The sequence below is a fragment of the Anopheles bellator genome, chromosome 2 (genome assembly GCF_943735745.2).
Source record: "Anopheles bellator chromosome 2, idAnoBellAS_SP24_06.2, whole genome shotgun sequence".
In the NCBI taxonomy this organism is placed as follows: Eukaryota; Metazoa; Arthropoda; class Insecta; order Diptera; family Culicidae; genus Anopheles; species Anopheles bellator.
Window position 1 is genome coordinate 79,453,623 of NC_071286.1, and position 17,742 is coordinate 79,471,364.

At 52.5% G+C, this 17,742-nt stretch overlaps 1 protein-coding gene across 1 annotated transcript in view; it reads left to right on the forward strand.

The window, feature by feature from the left end:
- The window catches only part of LOC131208145 (frizzled-4), a 28,821-nt gene extending 13,079 nt beyond the window's left edge, over window positions 1-15,742 (forward strand). The window contains exons 2-3 of the mRNA XM_058200794.1: window positions 5,697-5,896; window positions 15,048-15,742. Of these exons, the coding sequence (XP_058056777.1) occupies window positions 5,697-5,896; window positions 15,048-15,742 (895 nt within the window). The remainder of the gene's footprint in view (window positions 1-5,696; window positions 5,897-15,047) is intronic.
- The last annotated feature ends 2,000 nt before the right edge of the window (window positions 15,743-17,742 follow it).

The following is a 17,742-nucleotide window of genomic DNA, read 5'->3' on the forward strand; positions in this document are numbered from 1 at the left end:
ATCGATCTCAGGTCCCCGGGAACCCGATCAGCTCCCGATCCCGTTCTTGGAACCGCGGGTCCGGGATGGTCCAATTCCGCGACCCCTCTGGAGAAGGTTAACGAGCCCGATTTAAATTGGTTCGACGGAGGAGACATAAAAAAACCACAAAAAGCCATTTCCCTTCCTTAAGTCGCTATTTCTCGCGCACCATAATCGAGATCGTGATCGCGCGAAATGAAATATTTTGACAGCTTTTCTCCGTCAGCGCTCGGGCCAGGGCCAGGGCCAGGGGTGTCCGTAGTAATGTTCGACCCACACACTCGACAACCCGAAGAATTCCGAAACCCAGGGGCCAAAGGGGTTGCACTGCTCGCTCGAGGACGGAAGGACCACGCGGTGCGGGGGAAGCATCATAAAATCGGTTTGATTGGTGGATTAGTGACTTCGCCAGGCCACTCCAGGGTTCGGTCGAGGTTCCTGAGTTTTTATTTCTCCAAGAAGGAAACGAATAGGCCCCAAAAATCGATCGTTCGGTTGGCCCTCCTCTCCTTCTGCCGCCGTCCGCCGGCCAGCTACCGGTTTCGCCACCCTCTTGGCTTGGGGGAAGCCAAGAGTGGCTAGGCCCCCCCGCCCGGTCCCAAACCCAGCCTTTTTTAAGTTGATCCACGATGGGGCCATAAATTTTAATTAATAAAAATAAATGCGGAATAAAATCTACAAAATAAAGCGATTAAGATTTTGAACGATTTTTCGGTCCGCGATCGACGGGGAGACAGCAGGGGGCAAGGCAGGGGGCAGGGGTTGCACCCGCGGGGGCTTTCCTCTTCTTCTTCGGTGACGATCGATCCAACCACGACGCGTTGGATGGATCGTATGCGTTCGAAGAATTCTTCTTTCGCCAAAGGAGATCGGCCTCTGAAAAGCGGTGATGATGGGTCGTTGTTGTTGTTGTCATCGTTCCGTTTTTAGCCGCCCGGCCGCGGCCAGCGATCAATAAAATCAATAAACTTCTAGCGAGCTCCAGCCCCTTGGTTGGCGCGAGCGCGTTCATAAAGTCAAAATGGCTCTCGGCACGGAGGCCCAATTGGGCCCGAGAAAGCGCGGACCTCTAATCGTAACAAGGCCCAAGGTCCGATCCGGGTCCCGAATGGTCCACGATTGATTGGCCGTTTGTTGGTGGCTGTTTCCTTTTTGACCGGGGCTAGCAGGCCCCGCGGGCGATCGTTAGTTGGAGTTCAAATCCAACCCTAATGATCGGTTGGCGCCCGGGTCGGTCCGGGTTTTAAAGCTCTCTCTCTCTCTCTCTCTCTCTCTGTCTGTGGGCACCCAGGACCATCTACTTATCGCACGGGCCAAATCGCAAATGTCAGCTCCCCGGGACCGGAGATTGGCTGACACGAAAATAGCGCGATCGCGATTTTCGCCTAACGAGCGGTTCGGTTGAACTCGTCAAGTTTTCGGATTTTGCTTGATTTAATTAAAATCTCTCTCTCGGAAATCGGATCGGATCGTCGATGACCCCATTTTTCTCCATCGCCGCTCCATACGTACTTAAGATCAATCAATGCCTCAGGCTGGCGCTAGTTCCCGCTGCAAACACTAAGCCCATCTCGTAGCGTAGCCCAAAAGTTTGACAAATCTATTCTCAAACGACCCGAAATGTCAAACCCGTGGCTCGTGGGTCCGCTGTTATCTGGGATCGCCGAGGTGACCAGAGTCCAGAGATTATGGGTTCCGCAGCATATTTACCATAGAAACGCGTGAAATCGGTGGCGCGAACTAATCTTAGTTATGAAACGACTTAATAACGGTCCGGCCCAAAATTGGAACGCCGGGCCCACGGGGGAACCGGAATCCCGGGCATGCCGGGTGACAGTTCTGTTGAGCCGCCGTCTCCCGGTCCACAACGGCCCGCGTCCAAAAATGTGGCTCCCGGGAGTAGGAGCTCCTACGCGCCTGCGTCTGGGGAGAATTTAATTTCCACTTTATCAGGCAACAATTTGTCATCTTTGACAGGCCGCGAACCGATACGCCATTCAAACGCCGGTTCTCGGTGGGAAGCAGGGACGGCGGGAAAAAAGAGCTACCAGCGATGTTGGGGAACGAGTTTCGGCGCCTGCGATCATGGCCGGGCGAAGTTGTTCGTCGGCTGCGGACCCCTCCTCAAGTACACAGCCGGTCTACGTGGAGGTATCAGAGTGCCTTCATCGACAGCAACAAAGTGTTCGCGGTGACGGCGACATGGAGAGTCGAACGGTGTCCGTGAAGGTGTCGATAGTACTTGATCTTAGACGTCGGCCATCGATCGATCGATCGGAGGAACAACACGTCGGAATCTTGTGTCGTGTACCCACCGAGCCGAGTTCAACAGTTTTCGGCCGGTTGTACGGCTTGCATAGATTACCTGCCGGTTCCGTTGCGAGTCGTAAAGGATACACTCACCTCGGACACCTGATTCGCGGTGAAGAGGCAGCCCATAACATGCGGTATCGGTGCGCGATCGCACGTCATCAGGCAGCCGGCGGTACACGACGATCCAATCAGTGCCGGTGATAAATGATGTAAACGCTGCACACTTCAAATGTACCGAAAATCTCGAAGAAGCAGGAACAAAAACGCCTGAACCCCTGGACAGTTTACCACAAATGTGGAGAAGGTTAATTGATCCTCGAGCTGGCCGAGGGTTGTTTTTTCTAACGAATTGGAGGACGGGTCACCAACGAACAGCCTCGTTCAAGCGGGACTCTGGGATCAGCATCATAATCCAGTTCTAGACGACCCGTAAGACGATCATCTGAGCGTCTCTCTTCTACGTCCGTCGTTCGTCGCGCATGTTGCGGGTCTAATCGGTGTCGGCGTTTGTGTATGTGTGTGGGTAAATCCCTCAGATCGTTCCTCGTAACCAGCGAGTCAGAATATTAATCATTTCTTTAAACTATGACAAACGCGATCCTCCGAGCCAGTGGGCCGGCCAGGCTTGCCGACAACGCTCTCTCGACCGCGCTGGTCACTAGAGGAACCATTTATCATTCCGATCGGGGATGTCTTTCGGTTCGGTAGAGCCTAATCGTTGCTTTAATCTTCTATCTCCACTCGATCTCCGATCGGCCGTCGTGTCCGGGTTTGGGTTGGCCCAAAAAAAAATCGGCCATTTCTCGTAGTTGGGGTTTTCCATCGACTTCAGAACCGTTGTTTGCCCAACAATGGGTGCCCCGATGGGGGGACCACTGGTTGCGATTAAATTTCTTTATTCTCGGTGCCCAGATGTGGCCTTTCACTTTGACGTACTTTTCTGTTTACGGCCCTGAAGGGTTCCTATCACGGGGATCGATTTTCTGTCAGTTGACTTGTGACTATAGAAGCGGTTATGACGTTTGCAGTTTTTTGTGTTGTCGCCCAAAAGGGGTCACGTGTTAGTATCCAATGCCTCAAACGGCATCAGAAAGGATGGCGATTCGATCGAACGTGTTTCACCTTCCAAACGAACCCGTTGTGAATGGGTTTCCGATGGTTTGAAAAACTTAATCACTCCTCATTCAAACGGCCTCGGTTTTGTTGGCCACGCCGATTTATTAAAAGTTGATGCAATTATTTGATAAACGTTTGTAAAACTCGTTAGTCCATTTGTTGCCATAAGGAGGCTGCCCTTGGGGGAACGGTGTTTAGATGGAAGTAATCACCCTTTTTTGTCGGTCATTTAATTACAAATGTAGTTCGATTCGGTCAAACAAGCAGACCGCCCAAGGGCGAGAGAGAGAGGGAGAGAAAGAACCGACCAAAAACCAAACAAACAAATAAACAAATCACCCCAACGATTGATAAAACCGTGTGCCAGGGGTCTCCTAAACATGGGGCCGACCACATAAAATGCCGGCCGACGCGAAGAGAAAGAATTATTTAACGTGCCCATAGAAAAACCTGGCGGCGAGTTTGTAAATTAATCAGCCGCCATAAATAATGAGCCGCCGCCTGCTTTGCGTTGCGTGGTGCGGAAAATAATTTGTAAGCCGCCGGCCGAACGAAGAAACCCCGTTTTTTCATGTCGAAACACCCGTTTTGGGCAGAAACTGGCCGTGCCACCCGAGGACCGGAGATACATATTTTCCGGCTCGTTTAAAAGGGTTAGTGTTGAATGTTGCAGTATCATGCTGGGACCATTTCTCTTGGGCCATCGCTCTCTGAATGGCCAGGGGGCCATTCATTTTCTGTGGCGGAAGTTTAATCATCGAGTGATTTATTTCGCTTGCGCCGCGTGGTTCGTCGGCTTGCACTTCCTACGTAACCATGGATCTGTTTTTCCGGCCTTCCGCCAGGGAGGCTGAGGCGTGATCGCAGACAACGACTGTCAACGAGTGTATATGTGTGCCGATCGGTCGGTCGATCGGCAAGTTATCGAAAACGAGCTGCAAACGAGCCGAAGCTGCTAACCGATAAATTAGCCGCTCGATATGCGGTGCTGTTGCCGACGAACCCGAGGAGCCGCGAAGGTATCATGTTTCCATCGACCTCGAGAAATGTCGCATTTTAAAATCAACCAACCACCACCGGGCGACGCACAAGAAGCGAAACGCAGAGCCGAAACGCCGGCAAAAGAGGCCACGAAGCAACTAACCGTCAACGACTGTCATAATCCGTGCGGCGCGTCGTTAATCGCACCGTTTATCTTGGCGAATTTTAATTAAATCCTCCGCCGCCGGCCGGTGTGACCGGAGACCGCCTGTGGCACCGAGAGCTTGGAGCTGGACGGCAGAGAAATGCGCAAAAGGCCGCAGATCGCGCAGCATAAGCTGGATCGCACTAGAGAAGCGTGTGTGAGGACCTTCGAAACTCTACACCTTGGTGGCCGGCCGGTGGCTGTGTAATGATCTCGGGGCCAACCTGTAGTTTATCTAATCGGAGCCGGGTCCCGTGCGGTAAATGTTTCATGTAAAAATAGACTTAACTAATAAGAGTTTGTTAGTCTTCTTTTTGCTTCGGTTTAAACATCTTTTGGGTTGCGCACGCGTCCAAAGGGGAGTTTGAGTGGTTTAAGTGGTTCCGGTTCGAGGGATTGACGGGCCCCGATCGGCGGTTAAATTGATGATGGATCGGCTGGCAACGATAAGCAGTAGCCTGGTAATTGCGTGTTGCACCATTTGATAAGATTAGTTGCATTTGGTTTCCTGGCAAGAAACGAACCGCTGTTTACATATTTCAAGATACCTCAAAGGGGGATGATCCATGATCTGGCACATGTTCACTAGGACCAATGACAGCTGTGGAATGAAAATGGAACGAGTTTTAATAGAACATTCTTAGTACCTTGCTTCGGTTTACCCTTTTGAATGTTAACATTTTAATGTTTGTATCTAAAATGCCAGACTAATCTTTTTTCCCGGTTAAAGCAATTCAAGGCCCACCGGCAAGAATAATTATTTTCAGTTCTTTATCAGATCAAAGCAAATGTTTTTCGTCTTGTTTGCCGCATTTGCCGTATTTTGTGTTCTCCGCTAGACCAATATTTATGCAACCGGAACGCAACGGACGAAGTTAGTCAACTTTTATAATAATCTAAATTCATTTATCTTCATTCGATTCGGTTTAGCCGTCACCATCGTAACATTTCAATTTATGTGGTTCAAAATTTCACACTTGGCCCGTTTCTTCGTGGGTTGTTTTAAAAACTAATGTGAGTGTGGCTAATGAAGTTTAATTTTCCTTTCCGTCTCCGGCAGGTGGGCGATCCTGTGTTTGCGTTGGAGTAAATCCGTCCGCCGGCTGCTCGGCACGCCCGAGCTCGGCGGTCCGGACCCGCACGCCGAGAAGCCGGACGGGGCGCATGACACCGTGTTCCAGCTGGCCGCCTGGGGCATCCCGGCCCTGCTCACCGTCGTCGTCCTGGTGGCGCGGCTCGTCGATGCGGACGAACTTTTCGGTAAGTGCCCGAAAGCCCAAAGTCCCTCAGTGGGAGAACGTCTTACTATTGTCTTGTGCTGGTAGTCGCTGGTAGTCAAACTGGCAGCCCTTTATGGCACCCTTCCGGTGACGGAGAACGCTCCCGAACAAACGCAACCGACACTAAGGCGTTAAGGCGTTCCAGCAACAGATGGCTGGTTGGCGGGCGGACGGTTATGAAGCGTGTTTTCCGTTTGCGCCCAGCGCCGTTGACTTCTTATCGTCGTTCAAATATTTACGCGCGTCTGACGGACGGTTTATGGGGGCGGCAAGCGGCACTTACTAACTCAGCCACGGACGGTGTCAGCCTAAAGCCCCCCCGAGCGGCCTGACGTAGAGCCCCGAAGGATCCTGCGAAGAGCCGACTTTGTTTGGAATTCGATAAATGCGCGCGCTATGCGCAGATACTTGCTCCGACCTTCCGATAAACCCCTGGCCGGTTAGCCGTGTGACAGTTACGGAAGATGCCACCGTGGTGCTATCTCCCCGGATAACCGTGCGGGGGGGGGGGGCTTTATCGGCGTGGCTGGCCCATCACGGGGCTGCCGAGGTGTTTGTCAGCTTGCTCAGCGGCCCCGGCAGATAACCTGCCGTCCCGGGCCGCAGGGATTAGCCCCTGTGTCGGTTGGTCGGATTAGCCGTTTGGAATGCCACGCGGACGGTGGCAGCAGGTTGCAGGTGGTAGGGCTAACGGTGACTAGCCTCAGGAGTGTTGGGGAGTAGCGATTTGTCTGTTTGTCCAGAGAGCTTACTTACCGGGGCGTGCCGTGCTCCGTGGGACACGCTGCCATCTGGCGGCGGTAGCTTGAAACAAAAGTGTCCAAATATTGTCCAAGAGTTTCCCCGGCGGTTCCACAAAGATTGTTTGGGTGAGTGCGGCCCCTGTTTGTTCGGTGGGTGAAGTCAGGCCATTAACCTGACGAGGGGTAGCAAGGTGCTCATTTTACCAGCAACTTCAGCAGTAGTTCCAATTCACTTTGAAGTTTTGATTTTTATGGTTCAAATTTTGTATTTTTGTAATGTTACTGTTTCCATCGTTCGTAATATGCTTTTTAAGTAAAGTGTTTTGTTTGTTAGGCTGCCTTTAGGACAATGGCCACGAATCGGGGGTTCACCTTTTTGCAATTTACAAGTCCATTTTTCAAACCAATCGATTCCGCTCCCCGGACAAACAATGGCTCGGGATAGCTTCCCGCTCTCGGCCCCAAGGAAGGAAAGGTAAATTCCATTAGCCTGCTGCAACATTGCAGCTTGGCATGGCTGGCAAAATGGCAAGGCACCGGGCGCGCAGCATAATCGAATGCGCGGTCCCCCCCGTTTTTCAATCAGCGTGTAGATTGTGTGCCGCCGGACGGCCGTGACTCGTCTTCCCCACAGGGACCAAAAGATGGCCGATGGCCGGGAACAGCGATCGATGCAAAGGCCATGGCCACCGTCGCGCCGGCGGCAACGAGGTGTCGATTGAAACCGGTTCGGAACGCAACCAGCGGACCGAGTGGTGCACCGCAGCGAAATGCATTTCCATGCTTCTGTTCGCAAGGGCGGCCCGTTGCGCCGCATTATTTATGTTGCTGCGTTAGACAGAGACAGTGCAGGGTGGCCGCAACCCAGAGCCTCATAATAATAGGAAATAAATCAATCCGCGAATGAGCAGCGAATTAACATTATTATAAATGTGTGTTCGCGGCCAAAGGGCGTGCACGATCGTTCATCGTCCGTGGGGCCCCCGTTGGTCGGGAAAATGCATTACCAACGCCCCCCTTGAGTGAGAGCCCCACTCGATCAACACCTTTCGGGTGCCTCGCGGGGCCTTATGACGATGGTCGGCCCTTATGTTGGGCCCCTTTCGAACGATGGTTGGAGCCGGTTGCACAGAGTTTCTCTCCATCTCTCCGCTTTGTCTGTCGAGGTCCAACTGGGCTTGGTGGTTGCTATCCCCCGGTATGGTACCGGTACCGGACCAACAATGGACCAACAGACGGCGGCGCGAGATCGATCGCGAACGATCGATCATTCCGTTAACGCGGCCGGCCGATCCTGCGAGTTTCGGGCACACCCCGTTCGGTCCGGTTCGAACATATTTCCAGCCAACGAAAATGGAAGTCGTTTCGCGGACGGTGGGGACCAGGGAGGTCCGCATAATCAAAAAGAAACAAACCAGAATGGTCACATACATGCGTTGTTTTGCCATTTTTGGGAAGTTGCAGGCCACGGCGGTGGCGGGTTGGGCACACTGCATTAATGCAGCTCAGCTCGGCTGCTGCAACATAGAATCACGAGGGGTCCGTAAATGGAAATGTGCGTCGTAAAGTCGATGTCCGGGTGGTGGAGAAGGCCTGGGGCGGAATATTGGCGCGTTGGGAGCTGCAAGCCTCTCGGGTTTGTCCCGGGTCCATTAATGACATTCACGACCGGTGTGCCTATAGAACCGATCGTGAGCCAGAAAAGGTTGACAAAAATCTCCTGCGTACGTCGAAATCGTTTACCTGTTCCAATCGGCGGAGTTATGTGCCAATATTTTGCTACGCTTCTGTTCTGGGTTTAGAGATTCCCGAAAACTGCTATTTTCACTCGTCACGCCGGGGATGGCTCGCATATGGCGCGAGAAGAAATTCCAACTCTCCAGGGCGGCCAATCGGTTGCGATTCCATTAATGGTGCTGCCGGGATACATGATTTTATTTTATTTTTTCGCAGCTGCTGGCCAACGGCGGACGACAGACGCCATACTTCGATGCTAACTAGTCGGGGCCCACCACAGTCTTGGGCCATGTCATTCGCGCATTCGCACTAAAAATAGCGATGGTCATTAAAATATTTCTCCAACCCCTCCCGCCATTCCGGGCTGGGCGCCCGGAGCGAAAGGCCACAAGATGTTAAATATGTTTAATGAAAAACATCACGCACGTTTATGGCCGTCCGGGCCCCGTCCGGTGGTCCAGATGAACCATAACAACCCGTTCCCGTGCCGCCATCACGCGGGACCTCGTTAATGATTCGGTATTTCGGTTGGTTTTTTAGGGAAGAAGAAACCGCCAAAAGAAATGTATTATTTACGATGCCGCAGATTACGCACTGATTCGCCCAACCCATTAAATTGGCGTAACAATAAAAAAAAACGGCTATGAATTGTGTTTAGCAAAATTAATTGACAGCTAATATTTCACTGCCAAGCGGATGGATGAATCGCAGCAAACCTCGGGCTCGGGTTCAAGCTGTTCGAGCCGCAGGATTGACAAGTCAGTTGTACATATTGGCCGCCTGGGGGCCGGTTGGTGAGCTTCCGGTTCTTGCGTGTACCCACTTCAACGGCAGCATGATTGATTTATGGGCCCCGTTCTGGTTTGCCCTCAAGAAAGCGGCTCCGGAACACGTGCTGCTGTTGCTGGTGGTGGAAGCCATCTTTTTTTTTTTTTTGCTGTCGTCGCTGATAAGAGACGACCAATTGACTACTCCCAGCCCGGTGTGTTATTATTTCCCCCACCCGGGGACCGTTTTTTTTTTCAAGTGGCAACTGCTTCTCCCTCGATTACCGCTGATAACCGTTCGCGTTGCTGCCGTTCTGCGTGGCTGCGTTCTACCGGGAATGACATGACACCCGGCGCGGCACGGGAAGTTAACCTCAAAGTTGACCGTCGTCGTCATCAGGGGACCGCTGATGGCACAGGTTCCGCTCGCAAGGGGCTGACAACAACAACATCAACACGGCCCCAAACCAATGGAAGACCACGGGCGGCCGACGGTCTCAAATAGATTGATTCGATCGATACACATTCGGACGCGCACACGCAATGGCCGGAGAGTACTGTCGCGCCTTTGATTGATTACAAGCCGCGCGCCGCACCACAGCAACGAGTTGTGTTGTGCAATAAGCAAGGAAAAGAAAAAAATACTAGCGAACTACAAGGACCTCTGTGGCGGGTGGTAGTGGGCAAATCAAACAAATAACAAGCCACCGAAGCTTGTCCTGGCTCGGGTATCGCCGTGTAGTTCGTTACGCGCAGTGTTTTTATCACCCGCCAGAGTTTGCGCTACGCTCTGGCGCCACGACGCACCACGGGACAGTAGCTGCGCTCCGTGGCCCATCCGGGATCCACCAGCGGCTTTAATTGAGCGCAATCGAACGACTGGCCCCTGTAATCGGCCCCCTCCAGTATGGAACGCTAGCCGGTTTGAAATTCCAAAGCCTTCCGGCGGTGGTGGAAAGGAGGAGACCCTGTGCCCCGAAGGGGCCCCAAGTGGCCATAAACCCGTTTTAAACGCACAACGATAAGCGGTATCGCGCGAACGCTTATTTTTGGACCACGGCAAAGCGTTAAGGCCCAGGAAGTCAGCCGGCCAGCAGATTGATTGATCGATCGGCCAACGGTTGGCCGGCATCTACCGCCCGATTAGGCTTCTGGCTGGCAGGACACCGTGGCAGGGCCGGGCCCTGCCGACCCGATGCAGGTTTTAAGCGGGCAATTAAAACATTATGACGATGGCCAAATATGAATCGGCGACGGCGATAAGCTGGGAGTGTACCGGCCGTGACGGGGCCGGCCTTTTCTGCCGGGCCCGTCGTTGAACGGGCAATCTATATTATCACTGATTAAACATTGCCACGAACGATACGATAAAAACCGGCGGCTGCGGTTTATGTACGTTCCACGCACGGCACGTTTACCGGCACGGCTCACGTTAATTAACGTTTAACAGCCCCAGCGACGACGACGGTGGCCAGGGCGGTTCTGATAAGCAAGCCTCTGACCTTCCTGCCGGGTTATGTCCGGGTGTAATTCGATCGCCACGGACGCGTCGAGTCGGTGTAAGGATTTTATTTCTTCGCAGCGCTTCAGTTCTCGTGTGTTCCTATTGCAATTTATTAATCGGCACACAGAAAGGGATGTCACTTTCCCGTTCGTGGTTTCGTGTTACCACGGTGCGCGTTAAATTTCACACGCCATTCGTGCGTCAAGCTGCACTCGGATTGCACTTCCGGCACTGCACATAATGCCCCTGCAGAGGCCGTCTGGATGTATCACACCCGCCTGTCGCCGATTTATGCTGCCCACGATCCGGAGTCTGGAGCCCGGTTAAAGGATCGGAAACTCTGTTTGATCTTCCCCCGACAAAAGGGTTCGTGGTCCGCAACCCGCCGGAAGGAAGAAGCGTTCCTTCTTCGGACCGAGGTCCTTCCCACGCCCAGTAGCACCGGTCCGGTGGCACCGGTCGGACGGACCAACCAAGTTCAATAAAGATCCGTGTTCGCGGAGCTCTAGTCGTGAACGCGGAACCCCACGATCGTCGTGCCGTGGCCCCCCGCAGAGATAGTATCTGTCCTGCGGTCGTGGATCGCGCGGAACCGGAGTTGTCGATCGCCGAATCTCGGGACGGCTTTTTTCTCCAATTTTTAATACACACAAAACGGAACGGCGAAACAATGCACAAAACGCGGGTTGTCCACATGGCGTTCCCATGCCGGCCGAAGGATGGCGGGAAATGGACCGAAAGACACAAAAAGTTATGCGAACGAGGCACATAAATCATGCTCTGGTTATGCTCGATCTGATCCGGCGGCGATCGAAAACAATAGACCCATTCATGGTTGCACGCAGGAGGGCAATGTGGGGCCGAGGATGCAAGGCGGCGGGTTCCAACGAATGTGCTCCATACCAACACAGCCTGGATGCTGATCATTGTCTTCCGATCTCAACACGTACCCTACACCTTCCCGATACCTGTTTATTCCAGCTCCGTAATCACGGAGTATGGCACCGGGCGGGAGAGTCCTGGCGAGGCACACACAACAAGAAAATGTCTCCGTTTTTCGATCGCCTTTCTGCACCACCAGCGATCTGGTGGGCAAAAAAGGAAAGCTCGTTTTCCGTCCTCACTCGCAGGGCCGATCCCCGGGAATGCATTCAATTAAAGGTTCAACTCAGGTCCGCCGTTCTCGTTAGCGTTCGTTCAAGCAACAAATGTCGCCAAGCGAGGGCTTCCGTTCCGCGCACTGCATCGCCCCTTCCCGGGGTAATTTATGTAAATTGCAAACATGAGATGGGAAACCCAAGATGCTTGGGTCGCTTGGCCTTCGCCCGTTTTTTTTCTTCTTTCCCATCGACTGCCCATTTCTTCAACAGCAAAAAACAATAGCACCGAAGGAAGGTTTTCTTTGTCCCGGCCCGCTTTCGAATGGGCCGTTGCAGCCGCCCGCCCGGCCCGTTTATGCTCTTATGCGCTATGCAAAGGACACATTTAAAACCGAACCACCGATCGTCGCAGCTCGACGACATACTAACTAGCTGCCCCGAGGCCGGATGACAATGGTGGTTCGCATTGTTGGCGGTTCGGTGGGTCAATAAATAAAGGCAATGCAACCGGCGGAGGGCCGGCATCCATCCGGTCAATATCGCCCGCTCCAAGCCGCTTCGAGGTTGTTCCGTGGTCGGAGGTTTGCGGATTTCAAGATGCACTTTGAGAGCCTTTTCCTTTTTTCCTCGTTGCAGCCCTTATAATACTCTCTACTCTCTCTTTATTCCTTTTAATATTCTCTTTGTACATCAAAGCATTGCTTTAATAGGATCAAATAATAATTGATCTATCGTCTTGACCTCAAAACTTGGGGTTGCTGCTTAATACGACTGTCAAATTCCTATGTAAATCATCGTATGACCCAATACACCACCAATGTTCAATGTGTTCCAATGTGTCCTAAAATGCAAATTATAGAAATCCTAGCCAGGCGAGCTAGAAGCCGATCGTCCTCCATTATGTCTCGGCTCAGAATCAACTCGCAGCACACCTGCCCGGTGCAACTCTGCGTTGCCTCATGCACCGTACCGCACCGAAGGCCTGCAGTTGGCTTCGTTTCTTGACACCAACGGATGGCGAGAGCAACCGTCACAAGTCCGCATAAGCAAATTCAATTCCGACGACTCGCTCCGCACCACAAACAGTTTCAATCCCCGAGTGATCGCGGTCTGGCGTGGCGAAGCGGATGGCTGACGAAGACGGAGGTGGCAAGCATCAAGCATTGCATCGTCCCCTCGAAAGTGCATTCCAGCTGTTCCATTTGCATTCGCCGAGTGCGGTTTTTTCCAATTTTTTTTTCTGACTTGCCAATCACTTTCGCAGAATGCGAGAAAAAAGCCAAAAGAGCGAATTATGGTCGTCCATCGGGCCCGCTGCCAGTTTTCCATTCCCATTCTCGGGGCTCTTCGGTTTCTTCGGGGCGGGGGGGGACCTTCGGTTTTCTTGCGGTTCTTGTTTCCCGCGCGCTGACCACGGCGGAGGTGAGATTTTAACAGCCTCATTCGTGCCAGCTTTGGCACTGCGTTTTTGTGCGTTTTGTTGTGGCTGATGGCTGATGGCTGAAGGCCCCTTACGCGACCGCCGACCGTTTCGAGAGGATGCACTCAGCAGTAACCGTCCTCCACCCGGTGTACTTGACCTCGACCCACCCGTCTCGGGCCCGTCTCGGATGGCGCGAACTGTCGCCATTCGGGGTGTCGTTTTTCCGCAATTTATGCGTCGACGGGTTAGCCGGAGAGGTTAAACGTCCTCGTTGCGCACCTCATTTGCGGAAACGAGCTGCCGAAGGGAACGTGTTTCGCTTCCCGTTTTAATGCGAATTTATTGTACACGGTTTTCCCATTTTTGGTTTCGGACTCTTGTCCGAAAAACTCGCAGTTCGCAAGTCGTCCGAAGGAGTGGGACGAGAGTCTGAAACGGAGAGGATCCACCAGTCGGGAGGATCCGACTCGCGTAAGCTACGGCTCTACTTTCCGTCTTGAGCTATTTATTATCGTAATCGCACGATCGAGTATCGCAACTCACTTTTTAACACATTTGCGTAAAATGAAGTCAATTCCTGGTCAAACGGGCACGCCCAGCATTCGGGTGAGTGTTTCGGACCATCGTTCGATCTCTCATCGATCGCCGCCCCATGTGGAGCCACTTAATCAGCGGCCGCGCTTTTAGAAAACCCCGAAGAGGCAACCAGCTCTAATTCGATCCGTCGGTAGGGCAAACATCGAGTTTTCCGGGCCGGGTCGTATTTTTGATAAAAGCCTAGCATTTCATCACCTGGCGGCCCGTGCTCAACCCCATTCGACTCGCCCTCCTCGCGATGTTTGTTCTTCGTGATTAATTACAACAAATACTACGGTGAGGCTGCTTAAAACTGCTCTCAACTCTCCAATGCTTTCCTTTCGTAGGAAAATCCAAAACCCCGGCCAGTCTGGGGCCCGTACACGCAATTTACGATTCGGTCCGTACTCGGACTCGGGGCAGTGTTTGGTTTGGAGGGGCCCTTCTACTAACGATCCGACCTAACGAGCATCGGACAGTGTTGATCAGCCGACCAATGCTGGGCACCTGCTGCCCGATCACGAGACGCACCGTAACACGGGCTCGGACTTATGTTTGGCCTCGTTCCAACGAAACCCCCCTCAATTATTAAGTGGTTTGGAGGTTTTCGAACCCACGATGAGAGAGAGGTTTGCAAAGGATAAACTCCTTGGAGTCATCTTTAATTCTCTATTGTTTGCACTTATTTCCGATCAATTTCGATCGCCCAAATATGAATCCTAATTGGTGCCTGATGCCTGAAGTTGCTTTCCAAAGTTGAGTTGAAGAAATAAATTCTCCAAACGCTCCGTTCTGTACCTCGAACCATTTCCCGGCTCGGAACACGTGTGAAATGTCAGCATCACACCCGATGGAAATGCTTTACCCCCGGCGTCCCGGTACCGCTATTGACTCAACCCTCCCCGCGGTTCCAACGGCGGCGGGTTGAGCTATGCCCGATTTGCACACCGTGAGCTGATGTTTATTTCTTATTCCGTAATTTATTGTTTGATTTTGTTTGGATAATTAATTCGTTTGAGGTTCTTTTTTTCTCTATCCGATCCGCTCCCCGTTGCTTATCTGATGGTTCCGAACCGTCTGCGGCTTTCGCAGGGTGCCGTGAATTTCCCAACTTTTTTTTCGACTCCCCGGCTTCTTTAGGTTGTTAGATTTGTTGGCCACAAAAACCAATTAACATTCTCGCACTGACCGGAAGTAGCTCAGTTTTTTTCAATACGTTCGTTTTTACGTTTATCTCCTTTAACTAATGTGGCTAAATTTGTGTTTTCGCTCCCCCCGCAGGATCCTGTTTCATTGGAAACCAATCCGACAAGGCGCTGCTAACGTTCGTGATCGTGCCGCTGCTGACGAGCTGGGTCATCGGGTCCGGCTACCTCTTCACCGCGTACCTCCGGAAGCGCTCGGCCGCCCTGTCGGCCGTCCACAACCTGCCGGTGCACATCCACGGGATGGGCAAGTTCCTGTTCATCTACACCGTCCCGACGGCCGCCCTGCTCATGCTGATGTTCTACGAGTACGCGGCCCGCGAGAACTGGCTCCAGTTGCCGCACCCATCGCTGGAACCGGCCCTCCCATCGCGGGCCCCCCTCTGGCCGTTCCTGCTGCGTGCGTTCATCGAGCTGCTCGTCGGAGTGCTGGCCTCGGCGTGGGCCGTCGGCCCGCGGATCGTGGGCCTGTGCCGTGGGAGCACCGGGCGCAACGTGCCAACGAAACTGGCAGGACCGGCGGTCTACAAGCAACCACCACCGAAACTGAGCGCATTCGCGGCTACCGCCCCATCGACCTACTCGACCGCCTCCTACCAGACCGTGTGCCCCCAGAACTCGCTCGTTTCGGTGTCCATCGGGAAGCTACCGCCCGTGCGCCACTCTGCGGCCCGCAAGTACCAGTCGCACTCGCACATCAACCGGAAACCGCGCGGCTACAAGATGTCCACGCAAACGATCAGCCTCACCGGCCACGAGACGGTCCTGTGAGCCGGTGCGCCCCGGGCTCCAGGAGAACCACGTTGTGATATTATTGTTAGAGTTTAAATTATTACCGAAAAGTCGTTTGCGAGGCAGAGGAAGGCTCAAGAAGGCGCGCGAAAAGGGAACGCGCGTGTAATGATGATCAGCCAAGGAACCCTCGCCCGGCCCTGTGGCCACCGAAGGACGCGCGAAGGACGAAGGAAGAATGGTGGCGCATAGCATGAAAATCATTTACTTCGCGATGCTTAAAAGTTAGGGTGATGGCGTTGTGATGGCGCGGCACAGCGGAGGTTCTGTAGGTTTTTACAGCTGCGATGCGGGGCCTCTTCGTCGCTGATTTGCCTTAACGAAGTGTCAGCGCGCGCAGGGAACGCTGTGGCGCAGGGTGTCGACGCCGCCGGTGCGCCATAAACATGGCGTCTTGCGTCCCGCGTTTTCTGTTTTTTTTTGGCCTTGCGTTTTATGTTTGCGTTTATACTTTCGCGTGATGCACCCTGGACCGGCCTCCCCCCCCCACAAGCTGGCTCAACCGATCGATGAAAGTGATCGTGTACGGTTTAGCATTTTCGAAAATTTACAACGATGTTCCCTCGGTTTGGGGGCATAATTTATTGGCCAATGGTGGTTTCGTTTTTGATTTGTTAAACTGTTTTTAATACTTGGCCCCCGTTCGGTCGTAACCCTGGCGCGCAGATGATTGTACTATAAATTTAACGAAACTTTGTGTTGCGTCTTGATCGATCCTCTTCCGGCTCGGGTCGGGGCCGAATGCACCACCGGCTCCAGTTTACGAGCCCCTGGTTTATTATTTCCCGTTTCGCGGGCATCATTAAGTGGGGTCCCCCCGTCATCCGGCCGTGGACCGCGCACTGTTGCAGCGCATCTCCTGATGGCGATGATTGCACCGTCTCCGAGAGACAGGCCGCCGGTCCCGGTGGTAAAACGGTTCGCCAAAATATGATGCCCGCCGGGCGCCAAGCCAAGTGGGTTGCAGAGATGCAAAACAAGAGCCCTTTCCTTGCCCTTTTCGGGACACCGAATGGTGTTTCGCTTCGTCCCGCCACAGACCATCGTCCCATCGTGATGATTGGATTTTCAACTCCATTTGTGCCGGCTAATTCGCCTATGGCTCTGGAATTTTGACCTGCATGCAATTGGCGACAGCGAGAGACACCCTGCACCGCTCGAGCGCCTTCGAAGCCTTCGTTCAGCCGCAACCCATCAACGATCGTTTTCCAGCCTAACCTCAACAGTTGAGTAACCACAAGCGACTGCGAGTTGAACATATGAGATCGACAAATTAGAATCAGTAAAACTCAAACGAAGAGCCCCCCGCGAATTACATCGTTACGTTAAACGATACCCGTATATCTTCATCTCGTAGCGAGATTTTACTAGTAGAGTGCTAGAGTAGCTGTAAAGTAGAGGCAAGAGTATCCTATTTCAGTGTTTAGAGTGTAACGCCTTCCTTCGCGGCGAGGCAACGGGTCTTCGTCTACGTTCTGTGCCATTGCGTTCTGTATTGTTTGGTTAGGTGTCTCGTGTGTACATATTTTTCTACTAGACTGCGTTACCTTGCGTTTAAAGTTGTACTTCAAGCTTATTTGCTTACTAATTAGAGCTAGAGGAAATGCGCACTTACTTAAGAAGTGAAGAGTAATGAAAACAAGTACTGAAATGGAATGCTTAACAATCAAAAACTGTGCCTGCGCTATGCTTGACAATAAATCGCTACATAAAGTTCAAACTCTTAACGTACTTTTGAATGTATTTTGAAAAGATAAGTTGTAAACCGATTGTATACATTTAGGCGTACCCAACGGTTATACTGTTATACTTACTGTTATACTGTTATATATTTGCGTGTCTCGGCTAAAAAATATAACGGAAAAGTCGGTTAGTTTTGAAATATCCCGCCAGATGGCGCCAGATTCGCCCCTTCGCCCCGGGCGAATCGACAAAATGACGTTGTTTACGAACGAGGCAAAGGCAGACGAGAGACTCAA